This window comes from Gouania willdenowi, chromosome 20 (genome assembly GCF_900634775.1).
Source record: "Gouania willdenowi chromosome 20, fGouWil2.1, whole genome shotgun sequence".
NCBI classification, from domain to species: domain Eukaryota; kingdom Metazoa; phylum Chordata; class Actinopteri; order Blenniiformes; family Gobiesocidae; genus Gouania; species Gouania willdenowi.
The window spans coordinates 10,733,588-10,750,531 of NC_041063.1; the positions used below are offsets into that span (position 1 = coordinate 10,733,588).

Genomic DNA, 16,944 nt, shown 5'->3' on the forward strand with positions numbered 1-16,944 from the left:
GGTAATGAGCAGCAGCAGGAAACGATGCATACGGACGGTTTAGAGAGTTACACCTTCAACAATAATGTAAACGAGAAAGAGGCTGTACTTTTATGTATAGATTCACCAGAAATAATACACCTCCGTAGGCTATTAGCTAAGCTGCTAACCAGTAAGTTTTCTCTCCATAACGTTAAATAACACAAACCTATACGCCATTATTATTTGTATATATGTTGCCTAAAGAGTGCTGATATATAATACTCAATTAAGTAGAAGTGTTTTTACTTGATTTAAATTGTACATATGAAATAGTCAAGTAAAAGTAAAAAGTAGCTAAATTAAATAGAGAGTTTTGATGGCGCGTCATCAAACCGGAAGTCGCCATTAGCGATGGGTGATATGGACTAAAAAAAAAAAGATCACTATAATTTCTGGTATTTAACACCATAACGATAAACATCATAATGGGACAAGTCACTTGTTTCGAGGGTAGGTTTTTCAAGGAGAGGTTTGACTACAGCGGTTTTAAAACCCTGTGGTACATAACATGTTGCTAGAGATGTGTTAATTCAGTTTACCATATTAGTGCTAACTAGTGGAAAAACATCTTTAAATAGTAGAGTTGGAATTGGATCTAAAAGACAGGTTGTTGGTTTAGAAGCACTAACTATTGAGGTCAGTTCAGATAGACCAAGTGGAGTAAAACTATGTAAATAAAAGCTGCATGTTGGGGATACCTCAGGAGATGTTTTGTTTAAGAAATTATTGAGTACTCCTGCAGGGGGGACATTAGCTTTGTTTCTAATTGTTAGAATTGTATCAGTAAATAAAGTTTCCTCTATTAGAGTTGAGTAATAGGAAGGCCTTTTTAATAAGTTAACAAACTCTTTCTCCAGGCTATATGAACTTCTACCATGAGATAAAAATAAGTAAATAAAAAAATTACCCTGTTTTTTTCTGTTTTTATAGGAATTGTTTTTCGCTTTTTCTGAATTGATTAGATAAAAATAAATAAATATTTGGCCCTGTTTTTCTGTTTTTATTGGATTTTTTTTTTGGTTTCAGAAAAAACAAAAAATGTTTGCTATAATAACGTATCGCTTAATTTCAGAAAAACCGAAAAATAATTGCAACAAAAACTATCTCATCATTTCAGAAAAAACAAAAATTATTTCCTATAAAAACTTATATCATTTCAAGAAAAAAACGACAAATATTGACAATAAAAACTTCTCATTATTTCAGAAAAACTGAAAAATATTTCCTATGAAAACGTATCTCATTATTTTAGAAAAACAGAAAAATATTTTCTATAAAAACAGAAAAACAGGACAATTTTCTCACACAGAGTGGGCGTGGCAAGCCTTCAACTCTGGTCGAGATCGCCATTTTAAAATCTAAGAACACCACCAATATACTAAAACATTTAGTTTAAGCTAAGAATTAACTACGACAAGTTAAATAAAACCTAAAAACATACCTATTCTGAATAGTTTGTAAAGCGTGACTTTTAAGATTCACTCATACATATTTGTTGCAATTATTTGTTAAAAGAGCTTCAGGTGGACATTTAATACATTGTTGTTCCAAGTTAGCTTTTTGGACCCATTTAATGACTGAATCTACCTTGATGAACACATTTTGGAATCTGTCTGATTAGAGACCTTTTTGTGAATGTTTGTGTCTGACATGTTTGTATGTTTGTCAGATGACTGGAAAGAAAAATAAATGTCAAAAGACGTATGATTCGTGGCCTTCAATACCTCAAACCAGACTAGACTAGTTACACCATCCAAAGACATTTAATTGTTATTCATTTATTAAAGGAACGTCATCATGTGCTCATCCTTTGTCTCTTCTTCGTACTTCTTCTGAAGGAGAGCCCTCTCCTCTGCTACCTTCTTCTTCAGCTCTTCCTCCTCCCTCTTCTTACGCTATTTCTCCGTCACCTTCCTTCTGCTGTTTTCCTCCATCTAAAAAAAACAAAACATTAATAGGAATGAAATCTCCAGTCAGTCTGAGTAGATGTAACCAGGTTATAGGTTGGAATATTTGTCGAGACTGTTTGCAGGCTCACTTGCTTGTTCAGAAAAAAACATTATTATTATTATTGTTATTATTAGACAACCCTGTAGAATGTGAAGTAGTCAACATCCTGAGTCAGGAGCGTATGGAAAGCTCAGTGACTATTTATTAATCCAAGTATCCTTGATATTAAGATGTCAGAAACACAAACGACTTCACTAGTGAGCTGCAACAACTCTGACTAACAGGTACTGTTACTGTATTCTGAGCAAAATGTTGTAGTCGGACAAAAGGGGTACTTGGATTCAAAAGTAAGAGAAAGGGGGTACTTGGGATGGGCGATTTGGACTAAAAGAAATTATCCCGATAATTTCTGGCATTTATCACGATAACGATAAATAAAAAAACTATAAATAAATAAAACATTCCCAACTTAAAGTGTAAACAGGTTCCTTACGAAACACAAATAAATGTGAATACATCAACACTAGACACATTAAAAAAGGCTACAATAGCTGCTGACTCAGCTCATGAGCTTATATTTTATGGAACATATCAGTGCACGTGGGTCACTCTATTAGTGCTATTGTATGTAAATCATTTATTTCCTCACTTAAAATAAAATTATTTTGTGAAAAAAAAAAAAAAAAAATTGGTATAATAATCTCAATAGTTACATTAGTCTAATGGGACCAGCTCTGTTTTGTGAACATGTGAAATATAATTTAAAAAAATGAATGGTGACGTTAGTGTTTATGCTAACATTTATTTCACATTCGAGCAGTGCTGGTGAACATGAATATAGAATGTGTGAGGATGGAGTAAAGCCCGTGTGTGAACTGTGGTGGAGAGCGGAGCTCAGCTTATGATTAGGATGTGAAGTCAGTGAAAGAGAAGCAGAAGGTCCAACAAAATGAGAGCTTGATCTATGCAGAAGCTGTTAGAACAGTAAGAGGAGATATGGGAAAACTTACAAATGAGGAAAGTAGAGGAATGCAAAGGTTGCAAACGGATAAGAACAATTTCTTTATATTTATGGTAGATGTAATAAACTGTTCAGCTCAAACTGAAAAGATCAAAATCATGAAGTCAGCAGAAAAAATCCTGGGAATTAAGAGTTTAGGGTGGCAAGAAGTAGGAGAATTATTACATGGAGGAGAGATGAGTGCTCATTGCAAACATAGTTCCGGTACAGTAGGTGGCGGTATGCACCTAATAAGTCATGGTTGCAACCTGCCATTAAACCAGAAGAAGAAGAAGAAGAAGCTCTTAGCCTAGGGCTGTCGGTAGGTTAGCCTAGCATAATTAGCTTTAGTGGAGTTTCCAGTTCATAATTGTTGCTACAGGTTCATCTCTGTCCCCGTGTTTGTGGAACTTTGGGTGGATTTGACGTAGGAACTCGGATTGGTTCCCTTTGTTGGATGGTTGTCTGGTTTTTACCAAGTAGCAATCCGTGTTGTATCGCGAACGGCAACTTCAGGTAGCTGTGACCAGAGCCTTAGAGAGAGAGAGAGAGAGAGAGAGAGTTGCGTCAACTCCGTTCACTCCAATGGTTCCTTTTTTTGTTTTTTTTACAGCAATGGCGGCTCACGGAGCCTCACAATTGTTCCAGGAAGTGATCCTTTACTATTGTAGCCAATGAGCTAGAGTGGATTAGACGATTTGTGGTGCACTTTTGAACGGTAAGACATTATTATTATTATTATTATTATTATTATTATTATTATTAGTGTGATCAGCGTATCTGAACCCATTAACGTGTGCATTAAGGCTCGTTAGTTAATTATCCCCCACTAAACTAGTAAAAAAAAAAAAAAAAAAATATATATATATATATATATATATATATATATTATTTTTTTGTATTTTATTTATTATTATTATTTTTACTATTGTCATCTCATTGTGGGATGCACTGCTGTTGTTAATACAAATGAAGAAGAAGCCCATTAATTTAAATTCTGGTTCTATAGTAAACAATGCAAAACTGCATAATAGTTCTTTTTCTTTTTAAAAGTACAACTGAAAATGTATTTTGTGCCTTAACAATTGGACTTAAAAAAAAACTGCCTTACGATTAATCGTTACATTCCTACGTATAGGTGCTCACTTTTGTGTAGGGGTGTCCCTATCCGATATCAGCCTGAAAACGAAAATTGTATACCGGATTCACATTAATGATTTTTTTTTGCATTTAATTCTTTATTGGTTTTATTCAATTGTAGAATACTGTGTATATTTTTTTGATGGTTAACATTTATGTTAATAATAAATGGGTCAGTTTTTCTCATACCTACTGTTGCTGACTATTGTTCTCTGTTTGAGTAACATCACTTGACCAAGCCTTTTCTAACATTCCATACTACAAAATAAGTCATAAAAGTATGTGTGATTCGTGCTGATATCGCATCGTATTGATATCGGTATCAGCCGATACGCAAGGCTGCAATATTGGTATCATATTGGAAATGAAAAAAGTTGTATCGGGACATTCCTAGTTTCATGAGTGAATATATTTCCTTGTGACATACTGGATCTTATTCACGCACACATTGAACTGTTTGCCATGTGATGATAACTAATAAAATGCTTTGTTTTACTCTTTAGTACAAATTACAGGATGTGGAGAACCCAAAAAACTCTTCTTGCTGCTTTGATGGCAGCGTCATTCACAATATTGACTGCTCTGGACTTCTGCCAAAGTACTGAGTGTCAAAGTTACGACAATGTGCCACTGAACGCAGAAATGTCAACACAAACGGTCACATCCAGGTGGAAGAATGTGAGTGTTTCAAACACAGTTCAGGACATGGACTATTTCAGAGTCTCCTGCAAGAAGCTGCTCGGTAGTTAATTTTTTATTATTATTATTTTACTTAAATGTCAACAGTGTCCACGCATTGAAAATGTCATTGCTCTTTTTTCTGTATTTGTTGAATTATTTATTTATTTTTAGAAGTATTCCCAGTTGATGTGGTGGACGGAAACTTTGTGCGGACAGTTAAAAACTGTATATTCTCCAAATCTATTCCAACCCCACTGAAGGCTCCTCTAAGGCTGGTGGCAGTTTCCAAAGTGAGGATGTAACTCATTTATTTATTTATGTATTTATTCATGCATTCATTCATTCATAACCAACAGGATGTCATCGAGGGGGTTTTAGATTTGGATTTGTCTGTAACACAATCAGATCATTTCCTTCATTTTGCAAGTGGTGGAAAACTGCCCCCAGGATCCGTTCCATTGGCTCACAGATATGGAGGTCATCAGGTAAACTGAATTACATTTACAAAATATTTACAAACTGCATTCACACGCAATCAAATCTAACCGACATCCACTACAGTTTAATATGATGACTTACTGTAGACATTGGCATCTGACGGCCCGGGGACCACTAGGGGACACCCGCCTCTATCGAATTTTCTTTGGCCCTCGAAGTAAACGCACAAAATGACTCTTAAAACAAAAGTGACAGAAAGATACAAAAAAAACTAAAACAACAGCGAAAACCACGAAATATTACTACAAGAATAAAGAAATATATACAAAATGACAACTAAAACACAAATAATAATGATAATTTAAAAAAAAAACCCAAGAAAGATCAACTAACAAAGTTACTTATAAAATACAGAAGTTCATGAAAAAAATTAATACAGTTTTAAAAATGACAACAAAAATATTCAAATAAAACTGACTGCTGCTTTGTGATTTTGTCATTTCCTTATAGTTTGGTTACTGGGCCGGTCAGCTGGGTGATGGACGGGCACATTTACTTGGCCAGTATACCAACAGGTAAGATTATTCAAATTTAAATAGTTTGTTTTTTTCTGTTAAAGACTTTACTAGCAATTCATTATTTAAGCTTCAATAAACTGTGTTTAATAAATGTATAAATTTAAAGGAAAGGAGAAACTTGGGAACTGCAGCTTAAAGGCTCTGGGAAAACTCCATACTCAAGGTGAGGGGGGGTGGGGGTGGGGGGGGGGGGGGGGGGGTGGTGGTGGTGTTGTGTGTGTGTGTGTGTGTGTGTGTGTGTGTGTGTGTGCGGGGCTGAACGAGTTTGGAAAATAGTCCAGTTGCAATTTTTTTCCTCAATATTGCAATTGCGATTTAAAATGCAATTATTTTTTCAAGGGCCTCTTGCACTTCTTAAACACTCTCAGAACTTAACAGGACAAGACAAGACAAGGGAAAAAAATAAATAAAAAAGCAGCCTTTACGATTAGACAATCGCATTTTATGACATCTCGATAATATTGCAAATGCAATTAATCGTTCACCACTGTGTGTGTCATATTTGAGCCATTTATTTATGACTTACCTGAAAAAAGGCTTGTTATTTGAATCCTACTATGCAGTTGTTGTTAGTCTAAAGCAGTGTTGTTGTTGTTGTTGTTGCTATTTTTTTTACATTTCTCAGGTCTGGTGACGGTCGTGCTGTTCTCCGCTCATCAGTCCGGGAGTTTCTGTGCAGTGAGGCCATGCATTTCTTGGGCATTCCCACCAGCAGAGCAGCAAGGTAAATGAAAGGTGGAAATACTTCTGATGTGCTGCTTAACATAGTTTTAGAAATAACTGCAAAACCTTTGATTTTTGTTTAAAATTAGAGGAATAAACACCCTAAACCAGAACATGTAAAACCACTGGAAAATGTATAGTTTACACAATTAATAATTAATTGAATTATTTATTTTATTGAATTACTCTTTAAGTTAGTGTTAGGTTGCAAAAACTCCAAATATTCTATCTCTTTCAAACAGAGATGCACTGTATCATTTTAATGTCATTTATTTAGTGTTTTTTTTTTTTTTTTTTTTAATTTGATAATAATTTTCTTTACATCAGTCTCATCATCAGTGAGGAACAGGTGTGGAGGGATCAATTCTACAATGGTTCTGTGAAAAAAGAAAGAGGTGCTGTTATTAATGCTTTGTTTTTACTCCATACTGGATGATTCACCTTGTAATATTTACAGTAATAAATTACGTTGTTGTTGCTGCGTTCTTCACAGGAGCTGTTGTTCTCAGGTTGGCCAAGTCGTGGTTCCGCATCGGCTCTTTAGAAATTTTGACTCAAAGTGAAGAAATTAACCTTTTGAGGTGAGATGTGTTGCTAGCTCCCGTTTATCTATAAATCAGTGTGTTTACTGTTTACCCTTTGTTGTAATTTATTTGTTTTTGTTTTTTGGCTTGATTTTAGGAAGCTGTTGAACTTCATTATCAAAGAGCATTTTTCTTTTATCAGCTCAGATGATCCAGACAGATATCTGGTAAGGTGATGGTCATTAATTCACCTGTTTTGTAGTTGATTTTCAGGAATGGAATCATCATATCACCATCTATTCACAGGTGTTTTTTTCCACAGTTGTAAATAAAACAGCTGAGCTGATTGCCCTGTGGATGTCAGTGGGATTTGCACACGGTAAGAAATCCCGGCAGTTAAATATTATTAATAATATTTACTCAGACTGTGAACGGTTCAATGCTTTATCACTACCACCGGGGTTGGGGTCACTTATAATTGTGATTGTGTAATTGATAATTCATTAAAATGATGGCATAATTATAATTATAGTTGTAATTTGAACAATCTGTTGCTGTCGTACTCGTAATTAAATTGTAATTTAATTTGAGATAATTAGGGCCCAAGCAACAATGGTGTGTGGGACCCTATTGTAATGCTCCTTGTTTTTATTACTATAATTTTTTTTATTTTTTAGGCAAAATTATTACATTTGTGAGGGCCTAAACACATTCAGAATTTCATGAAAATTTGAACACAAATTAGGACTGGCGAAAAAATTTATATTTTGGAGGAATTGGACATGTGAATGGCAAACTGACTCAATGGTGCCCCTTGAAAATTGTATTGGCTCCCAGCATGGACTGATGACATCATTAATGTGGCACTTCTGCAAAATTCTGACATCATCACTTTCTACAGTGATGATGTCAGTATTCTACCAGTGTACTGAAGAAGTGTTACTTCAGTACACTGAGGATTTAGTACTGTTATTTCTTTCTACCGCACGACCACAAACACACATTCCCAAAGATTACACAATGTAACCTTATTGTCTAATGATTTACATCTGTTTTATACCCACACAGAAACAAGTCAAGCTCCTCCAGTTATGGATTAACCCAAACGTCATTCATAATCACAGCGCCACCTATTGATAAAAAGAAATCATAGACATTATATTTGCACAGAACACTGCAGGAAAGTTTGTGATAGCTACGTGTCAACACTTTAACATTTCTGCTAACACACCTGAACGTGCTCCACGTTCCGACATGCGTGTGGTTGCGAGGGCCCGTTCATCACTGCTTGCAGCGTTAATTGTAATTGACTTTCTGAGCTTAAAATATAGTTGTGATTTAATTGTATTTGGAGAAATGCTTGTCACTTTAATCACAATTGAGTTGTAATTGAACATGGGTATTTGAAAATGTAATTGTGACTGAAATATGTAATTGACCCCAACCCTGACTACCACAGGTGTGTGCAACACGGACAACTTCAGCCTTCTCTCCATCACCATCGACTACGGACCCTTTGGCTTCATGGAGTCATACAACCCCAGTGTGAAAAAAAAAAAAAAAAAAAACAAAAGTTAATTTGTAATAGTAGAAAAAAACCAAAAACAAAATGTATATCTGACAAAGTTTTGTGTTCAACTTGTCAGAGTTCATTCCCAACACTTCTGATGATGAAGGCAGATACAGCATCGGAGCTCAGGCTAGTGTTGGCCTTTTTAACCTGGAGAAACTCCTGCAGGCTCTGGGGCCTGTGCTCACTAAAAAGCAACAACATCAGTAAGAAATACAATACTCGTTTCCATATTATTTCTATTATTGTTAATTTTCACCAAGTCATCATGAAAAATGTGCTTTATTCAGAAGTACCGTATTTTTCAGACTATAAGGCGCACCGGATTATAAGGCACACTATCAATGAATGGGTCTGACTGGGTTTATTTTTATACCGGACTATAAGGTGCACCGGTTTGTTATTATTATTATTATTATTATTATTATTATTAAGGCTCATTAAGCGAAACAAAATAGTCAGATAAGTCAAACTTTATTCTACTCATTAACAATAACTCTCAACATTGTTCAGGTTTAACACATAAAATACAAAACATTACAATAACTTTTTCAGTTCAGTATGTTGAAGCACAGTACTGGTACATATCACTGACTACAGTAGCCCTGAAGCACCAAAAATCCATCAACCGGTGCAGCGTCATAGTTTACCAAAGTTGTACTAAACATTTTGACATATTAATTTCATACATAAGGCGCACCTGATTATTAGGCGCACTGTCAATTTTTGAAAAAATTAAAGGATTTTAAGTGCGCCTTATAGTCCGAAAAATACGGTACTGTAATTGAGTTGCTTTTATAGATACTTCTAAATCAGTAATGTTACTTGTATTTAGGTATGTTTTAAAATGAGTAATTAGTTATATTTCTACACCCAACCTTTACTGAGTAAATTATTAATTTTAGTTTTTAAATGATCAACAGACTAGACTGAAATGACCAGACAACAATCAAATGCATCACATCATAGCCGACCAATCATATTAAACGTAATGCACGGCTCCAGAATGGCATTGAATTGAGATTATTGAGTTTTTAAATGTAATTATATTCATAGAGAATGCATTTATTTTGAGTTTTGAGAAGATCTGAGTCAGTCAGAGGTAATGTTATTTATTAAATGAGCTACAGAATCATTAAAAACATGCCCACATGTTAACAGGCCTTCATCAGGACAGTAACAAAATGGCTGCCAAGCTGCTTCCTTTAAAGATTTACAACAGGTTTCATAATAGAGTGAAAGGTTACACAATTAAAAACTGTAGAGCAGTCCATGCAATGATGGTTAAAAACATGAAAAATCACATTACACAGAGATTTTCTTTCTAAACCAGTATTAAATTAGGGCCCAGAATTATTAGTATTTATTAAATATAAGTATTTGTTTTGAATTGAAATTTTTGGTGTTTTATTTTTTTAAAAATGTACATTTTGACAAAACTTTTATTCTATACAGATGCATTTGTGGAAAATAAATTAAGTACCAAAAGTGCAAGATTTGGTTTCTTTCTTTTTAAGTTTATACATGAGATGTTTAAACCTGGGTATTTTATGTATGATTTATTTGTACTTGTACTTGAGTACCAAGTAACAGTATTTCTACTTAGGGTATATTAGTACTCTTTATTTCATTCATTTATTTAGCTACCTAATGTTTGTTTTGCTAATCCTGCTCTTTTATGCCTTTGTAGGGCTAAAATGGAATTAGAAGCCTATAATATTATTTACCAAATGAGGTGAGTTGCTTCTGACACCATCAGACCTTCCTCTTCATTCACATTAACTCTGTTTTGCTCTATTTCATAATTTCACGAGTTGTTTTTTTTTTATATATATATTTCTAACTGATTTTCAGAGTTCACCAGCTATTTAGAGCAAAGCTTGGTCTTCTCGGTGAAGAAGACGACGATGCGTACTGTATCGCTTTCCTGCTCAAGGCGAGTTTTAATTGTTGTCGTCGTTAGCAGACATTTGTTCTCGCCCACTGTGTTGAGTGTCTCGTTTAATTAGATGATGGAGGAAACGCAGTCAGACTTCACCATGACGTTCAGGCAACTCAGTGAAGTTTCACCAAAGCAGCTTCACAATAGAGACTTCTCACAGGTAGAGCCAAACTTACATTGTCTTACATGCTATTCTCTTTTAATAATGGCTATATACCAAGGTTATTAAAAAAAAATCCAATTATTAGTCCAACAATGAACACAGTGAATGGAAATGTTCTTAAATGTACGTTCAGAGTGTTTTTATTCTAAGTTGAGACTTAATGGGAGTTGATTTGTCTAAGACAGTGTTACTCAAATGGTTGCACGTGTACCCCTAGGGTTACGTGATGGCACAACAGGGGGGTACTTGAGAGAATGGAAAATGAACCAATAAAATGTCAGTGTTGGTCCCACCCCAGGCGTGATATAACCCATAACGTGCCTGCACATGAAAACCCTCGGTCTGGCATTTGAAAACTTCTCGAAGTATTAACTGTCACGAAAAATAACTGACATTGATTGATTGATTGTGACCAAGCTAAGCACTTCAGTGAATTTATAGTTGGAAATGGTTCATCCATTACATTTATAATAGCGGTAGGGGACTAAGATATTATTATTAAATGTGATTACTCACCTGTTTATGCATAGAATTTTATTACGTAGTAATAAAAGATAAAAACTGTTGCCACTATGTCACCTTACGGCAAGGTATTAATGGTCCGCCACCTCTCCTTCTTTAAAATCAGTCCATGACAAAGTTTTTTTTTTTCTTTCCCCAAAATCCTCAAAAACACAGTTTTTTCGCCAAAAATCAACCAACCGGAATTTTTTTTCATTACCTGGAATCCCCCATTAGTGCCAATGTTTTGTTTGGAAAATGGTTTGTGTGTATTGCATTAATAAACCTACACCACTCTACACACACGGACGGACAGAGGACAAACTGATGTCAATACACCCTAAAAACTACTGGAATAATTCCAATCCGTAGCCACTAAATCAGTGTTTTTCAGCCTTTGGGTCAGGACCCCATTTAGGGTCACCGGAAATTTCTGAAAAATTAAAATAGCTTTTTTTGAACTTTTTTAATTAATATCCTTGAAAAAAAAAACACACACACATAATCTTAAGCAACTATATTTCACTTTGTGAATCTAGTTCAACTAAAATGCAGCGCAAAAAAAATATCAAAAATATCAATATCAAACATGATCAAAAACAAATTCAGACAGAAATAAATAAAAAATGTCGATATTAAAATCGGGTCACTATCCCAAAAAAAAAACCACTGATCTAAATACTGTTTCTTTCCACTTATTTACTAAATGAAATGGTTCATTCCATCATTATGATCTATAGTTGTTTTTAAATAGTTTTCTAAGCAAAATATTGTAGTCAGACAATACCACTGGTCTAAAATAAAAGTGACTTATGTGGTAAATGTATCAGACAATACATACACTGTAACACTATATGTTCATCTGTTTGACCCTAAATCTCTGTTTTTCATTCTTTTGTTTCACCTTCAGTTTTAAGATGATCTTTACCAAATAATTTACAAAGTACCACATCAGACCACTATTCTGCTTTATTTTTCTAGCATGGAGAAGTAATGGATTATTCTGCCTATGAATGTTAAAAGCACTGATATATTCCTGAGCAAAGAGACTGCAGTAATGGTTATAAAACTAAATGACACCCTAATGATCCCTTAGGACAAACTAACAACACAATGTTTGAAATAATGCTTTAAATAGTGATTTATTAGTATAAAGCATTAGGCACGTGTCCACATTTTGATGCTCGGACATGTTTCTGACACTTAATGAAGTTTTATTGTTATGCAACAGATGTGGGCTCTCGCTGACGTGTCATCACATGACCTCTTTCCTAAGTGGATCCACGTGTATCAGCACCGGCTCAGACGGTAGGAAACGTAAAACAACAATCAGGGTAGTTTCACTTCAAAGGGTAGAAGTACTTCCTTATGACGGAGCCTTCCCAAGGGATTAATAAAGTCAATCTTATCTTTTAAACTGATATTTGTACTTATCTTTACAGTACTTCCACTTTAATTGCATATTTTTAACATTTGTTGTTCGGAATAAACCATTCATTTATTCATTCATTCAATATACAAACAGGGACAGGATTAGCTTTTTGCTGTAATAAAATTATTATAGGGTGAAAAATACACTTTCAAAAAGAGACATTGTCATTTACTTTTGATTTCTATTGTACATTCATAAATGTAAGAAACCATTTCATGTATTTATGTATTTATTAGACAAATGAATGACAGCGACTTGGAGCGTCAGCAACGAATGAAAAGTAAGTTATCTAAAATAAGAAAAATACCACCCTTTCTAAATGTTTATACGCTTGCTTAACTGTGATTTTTTTTTTTTTTTTTTACAGATGTGAACCCACGTTACGTGCTGAGGAACTGGATGGCTGAGTCAGCAATTAGAAAAGCTGAGAATAATGATTTTTCTGAGGTTTGTGCTTTATCTAAGTTTGTTAAATGAAACCAAAAGAGGCCGTTTGAGTGGTTGTAACCTGTGTGTAATAATCTATTTGTTCAACACTAGGTGGAGCTGCTGCACCGCATTTTATCTTTTCCCTTTGTTACACAAGAGACTGCAGAGGAGGCGGGCTATGCAGCAAGACCCCCACAGTGGGCTCAGGAGCTCAAAGTCAGCTGCTCGTCGTGATTTGGGAAAAACGTGAGGTATAGAAATCACAGAAAACCAGTTGCACATTTCCGTCATTTTAGAATGTATTTGGATGAAGTTGTCTTTATATTTATCTGATAATGTTATGAAACAGTCGTATCTAACAATGACTATGTAAGTATTGTCAGATGGTCTCAAGTCACACAACCCCAATTCAAATATGTGAAATTATACAGTATATATATATTTTTTCATTGCACTTGTATAGATTTGATCTCATGAGTCAGTTATTGCCTTGTATCAAATAAAGAATAATTCTGTTTATCTTTCATTCCAGTCAACAAAGACAGATGTTTGATTACACCAATAAGGTTTTATTCAGGAAATAATTGTTTAACAAACTTCAGTGGTTCTAAAATGGGTGTATGAGTATACATGGGTGATACGTGAATGCACATCAGGGTGCGCCTGTGTTTATAGGGAGTACTTTAGGGAATATTTTTTAATGTGGGTACACCACTTTAAATGTTAAGGAGGAAGAACAAATAATCTTACAGTATTTACATTGTGGTTATCAATTGCACTGGAAAAGTCAACAGTTGAGTTCACAGAGGGCTCTATTCTCACATGCGCGTAAGTCAGCGCTGTTTTCTCCCCCTGTACTTAAGTCAGTCACGGCGCGCCTTCAATCCAGTTATGCACAAATGTGGGCGTTCCCATTCAAATTAGGCCTTGCGCGCATTCTCCCGGTGGCTTAAAGCTGATATCTGGAGTTCCTGAGAAACGTCTCGATGTCCCGCCCTAAACAGCTTCACTTCCTCCCACTGCCTCTGCCAATTTACCAGAAGCCACGCCTCTACTTTTCTGCACGCGCATCGTGGAACATAAGGTTGCATTGAAAGGTCTATGGGTCAGGTAGGAGCTAAAATCATATTTACCTGTTTGCTGTTGTAACGAGTGGCTACTGGAAGTCGAAGTCTATTGGCTGGGCGATCACGGCACTCGTTTCCATTGGTAGGGGTCAATAGGACAAAGGCGGAACTTATATACATTGATGTATATGAATGACCACCAGCAGTAGACCATAGTAGGTATTTTTTTTGCATTTCAAAAGAAATATACATAAACATAAGTTTCTCAAAATATCAGCTTTAAGTTCTTTTCCTACGCGCTTCTGAACCTGGAATAAGTGCAGCGCCCCCATAAGGTGAAACATTATATTGCACTAGAAGTTTGGACTCGGTTGCAATTTAAGTAATAATATTGCAAAACAGACTCCCAGAAATAATCTTTTCAAACTGACACTGGAGGGAGTCACACAAGCACCCCAAAAGATTGACCGTCAGCATTTCTAATATGTTCACATTTACCAGTTCTAGACCGAACAAAATGTGTTACATTTAATTATATTTTATCCGTGCTGTCCACTCCTTTTCCTGGGAGCGTCGCAGAGCTGATCCGCAGCGTGACGAGGTGCACGCGTCGGCTGCTGCAACTCCTTAAAATGAAACTCTGACAGACCTCACACTACAAGAGTAAATAGCAAGTGAAACATTGATGACAGATGATGATAATAACGGATAATGCGCACTGATCATTTCTGAGTGCAGGAATGTAAGAAGTTAATAAAATCAGTCTAATGTTAATCTGTCTTTAGTATGAGGGGGGGTAGGGCGGGAGAGAGAGAAATTTTTAACTGTGGCTTGGGCAGAAAAATGTGTTCGATCCTCACACTGCAATAATTTGATCAAATCAACTTGTGACATTGTTTCTCAACAAAGGCCTTTCAAATTAAAAGTGCGATTTATCATTTTTATGGGTTTCAATAACATTCACAAGCGTAAGGAAAACTCCATATTTCGTGATTTCTAGACAGCCCAAAAATGACGACATCATGGCCCAGTTAGCCTCCTTGGCTTCAGACCGCCTTCATTCACAGACTTACGCACTTTGAGTCGATTTACGTGCGGTGGGCGTGTCAGGAGCCTGGACCGCAGAATACGCACAGGTTAAAAAACTGCTTAAAGACCGGCCCATAATGCTGTACAAAGTGTGTCTTACAAAGTGATTGAAAGGCACAAGAAATGTGCTGCTGAAACCATTAAAGAAAAGATAAAAGTCTTGAGCTTGATCTCCACCCCTTATGACGTTGGTTGTTGTGCAGTTTGACTGTTTTCATATTTCAACTATCGCTGGCTAAGGTTAATGATCACTACGCTTCTTCTGCATAGCAAGCATCAGTTCTGACATGAAGTCTCCTCCACCTCCATCACCACCACCTCCTCCTCCTCCTCCTCCATGCAGTGACGGTGTAGACCTCTTTGGTGGAGCTGGAGGGGTTTTCTTCAGGGACCCGGGGGTATACAGAGCTGACCTTGGAGCCACTACTTTGGTAGCAGCGCATGGAGGTGGAGGGGGTGGTGGTGGAGGTGGCGGCGGAGCACCGGATCCAATGAAAACCGTTTGAGGTGGAGGGGATTGGAAAACTTCTCTAGCTGGTGGTGGAGGAGGCAAAGACTGTCCCATGTCTCTGAAACTAGCTGGTAGAGGTGGCAGCGAGTTCATCGGTGGGGGTGGAGGTGGGAGAGTGCTCATCACTGGTGGAGGTGGCAGAGAACCAATACCAGCAACCGGAGGTGGAGGTGGCAGAGAAGCAAAACCAGCAACCGGAGGTGGAGGTGGCAGAGAAGCAAAACCAGCAACCGGAGGTGGAGGTGGGAGGAACTGTGGCGGCTCCTCTGTGTCATCGACAGGTGGAGGCGGTGGGGGTGGAGGGAGATTGTTGTCTATTGCAGATGGAGGTGGGGGGAACTTGTTTAGCAAGTGTCGCTTTGAGAAAGAATTTCTGGCAGAGAGCTTGGCAGCTAAAGAAGGTGGAGGCGGAGGGAGGACCCCATCTAGTGGTGGAGGTGGAGGTGGCAAATTTCCAACATCCTGACAAGATTTGAAAAAGTCACCATATTAAGTAATTTACAAACCGTATAGAGATGATGTCAAAACTAAAGAAATAAAGAGTTTGGATTGGAAGTAAAATGAAAGTCCCCAACATGCTGCTAAACGTTAGCTTATGTGGCTCTAACCGTTTTCTTATGTCTCTTTTTGCTAGGATTTTTGTTGCAGTAATTTTTCTTAATGCGTAAGTGTTATTTATATGGCTTTTTGTATTAAAACAAATGTTGGAAACAAGTGGCTTAAAAACGTTAGATGATCTTGTTCTCAGCCAATAGCAAAAATCAATTGTAATCAATTGTTTATGGGTTTCAACCCATAAAAGGCAGTCACTGACATTTTACAACTACTGTAAATATGCCAAATTGAAATACTTTAACTAAAATATTGAGAGCTGTTCCAGGATCAATCAACAGAACGACTTCGTACCCCCAAAAAAAGTGGTTTTGGGGTTCAGTTACTCTTTAATGATACCGTAGCTTACTACGACTGAGGATAAGACAGCTGCTATCGTCTTTTTCCTATTCTGCAACTATTGACGCTTCTCATATAATACATTGTGATAGTTTTCTTTAGTTGCTAAAAAGAACATTGTTGCTGAAAAATAAATACATTTACAAAAGGCTTTTGACTGTATTGTACTTAGCTAAATGTTAGCCATTCTTAGCCAGTTGCTTCTCAGACTACTTTACACTTTTGTCCAGAATT

General features: G+C 36.3%; 2 protein-coding genes across 5 annotated transcripts in view; one reads left to right on the forward strand and one right to left on the reverse strand.

Annotated features, from left to right (window-relative positions):
- Nucleotides 1-63: 63 nt before the first annotated feature.
- Nucleotides 64-13,855, forward strand: LOC114454102 (UPF0061 protein PFLU_0444-like). 4 transcript variants are annotated; one of them, XM_028434287.1, is made up of 21 exons: nt 64-151; nt 3,585-3,689; nt 4,615-4,853; nt 4,964-5,082; nt 5,149-5,277; nt 5,741-5,805; nt 5,915-5,971; nt 6,434-6,532; nt 6,859-6,926; nt 7,025-7,112; nt 7,213-7,282; nt 7,362-7,434; nt 8,515-8,598; nt 8,702-8,831; nt 10,316-10,360; nt 10,480-10,561; nt 10,635-10,727; nt 12,463-12,539; nt 12,900-12,943; nt 13,031-13,110; nt 13,204-13,853. In XM_028434287.1, the coding sequence occupies exons 3-21, from the start codon at nt 4,628-4,630 to the stop codon at nt 13,324-13,326; spliced, it is 1,752 nt and encodes a 583-aa protein (XP_028290088.1). In that variant the 5' UTR covers nt 64-151; nt 3,585-3,689; nt 4,615-4,627; the 3' UTR covers nt 13,327-13,853. The 4 variants fall into 4 exon arrangements, with proteins under 4 accessions (XP_028290088.1, XP_028290089.1, XP_028290086.1 ...); XM_028434288.1 differs by lacking the exon at nt 64-151 and adding an exon at nt 359-471 and having other exon boundaries at nt 4,967-5,082; nt 13,204-13,855; XM_028434285.1 differs by lacking the exon at nt 64-151 and adding an exon at nt 359-471.
- The window catches only part of apbb1ip (amyloid beta (A4) precursor protein-binding, family B, member 1 interacting protein), a 34,980-nt gene continuing 31,044 nt past the window's right edge, over nt 13,009-16,944 (reverse strand). Inside the window, exon 14 of the mRNA XM_028434284.1 lies at nt 13,009-16,221. Within this exon, the coding sequence (XP_028290085.1) occupies nt 15,490-16,221 (732 nt within the window). The 3' untranslated portion in view covers nt 13,009-15,489. The remainder of the gene's footprint in view (nt 16,222-16,944) is intronic.

Bases quoted from the DNA above. Each gene is read 5' to 3' on its own strand.
- LOC114454102 (XM_028434287.1), top strand. From the start codon at position 4,628: ATGTGGAGAACCCAAAAAACTCTTCTTGCTGCTTTGATGGCAGCGTCA. The intron at 6,927-7,024 runs GTGCTGTTATTA...CGTTCTTCACAG, and splicing joins TTCTGTGAAAAAAGAAAGAG to GAGCTGTTGTTCTCAGGTTG. The intron at 12,944-13,030 runs GTAAGTTATCTA...TTTTTTTTACAG, and splicing joins GCGTCAGCAACGAATGAAAA to ATGTGAACCCACGTTACGTG.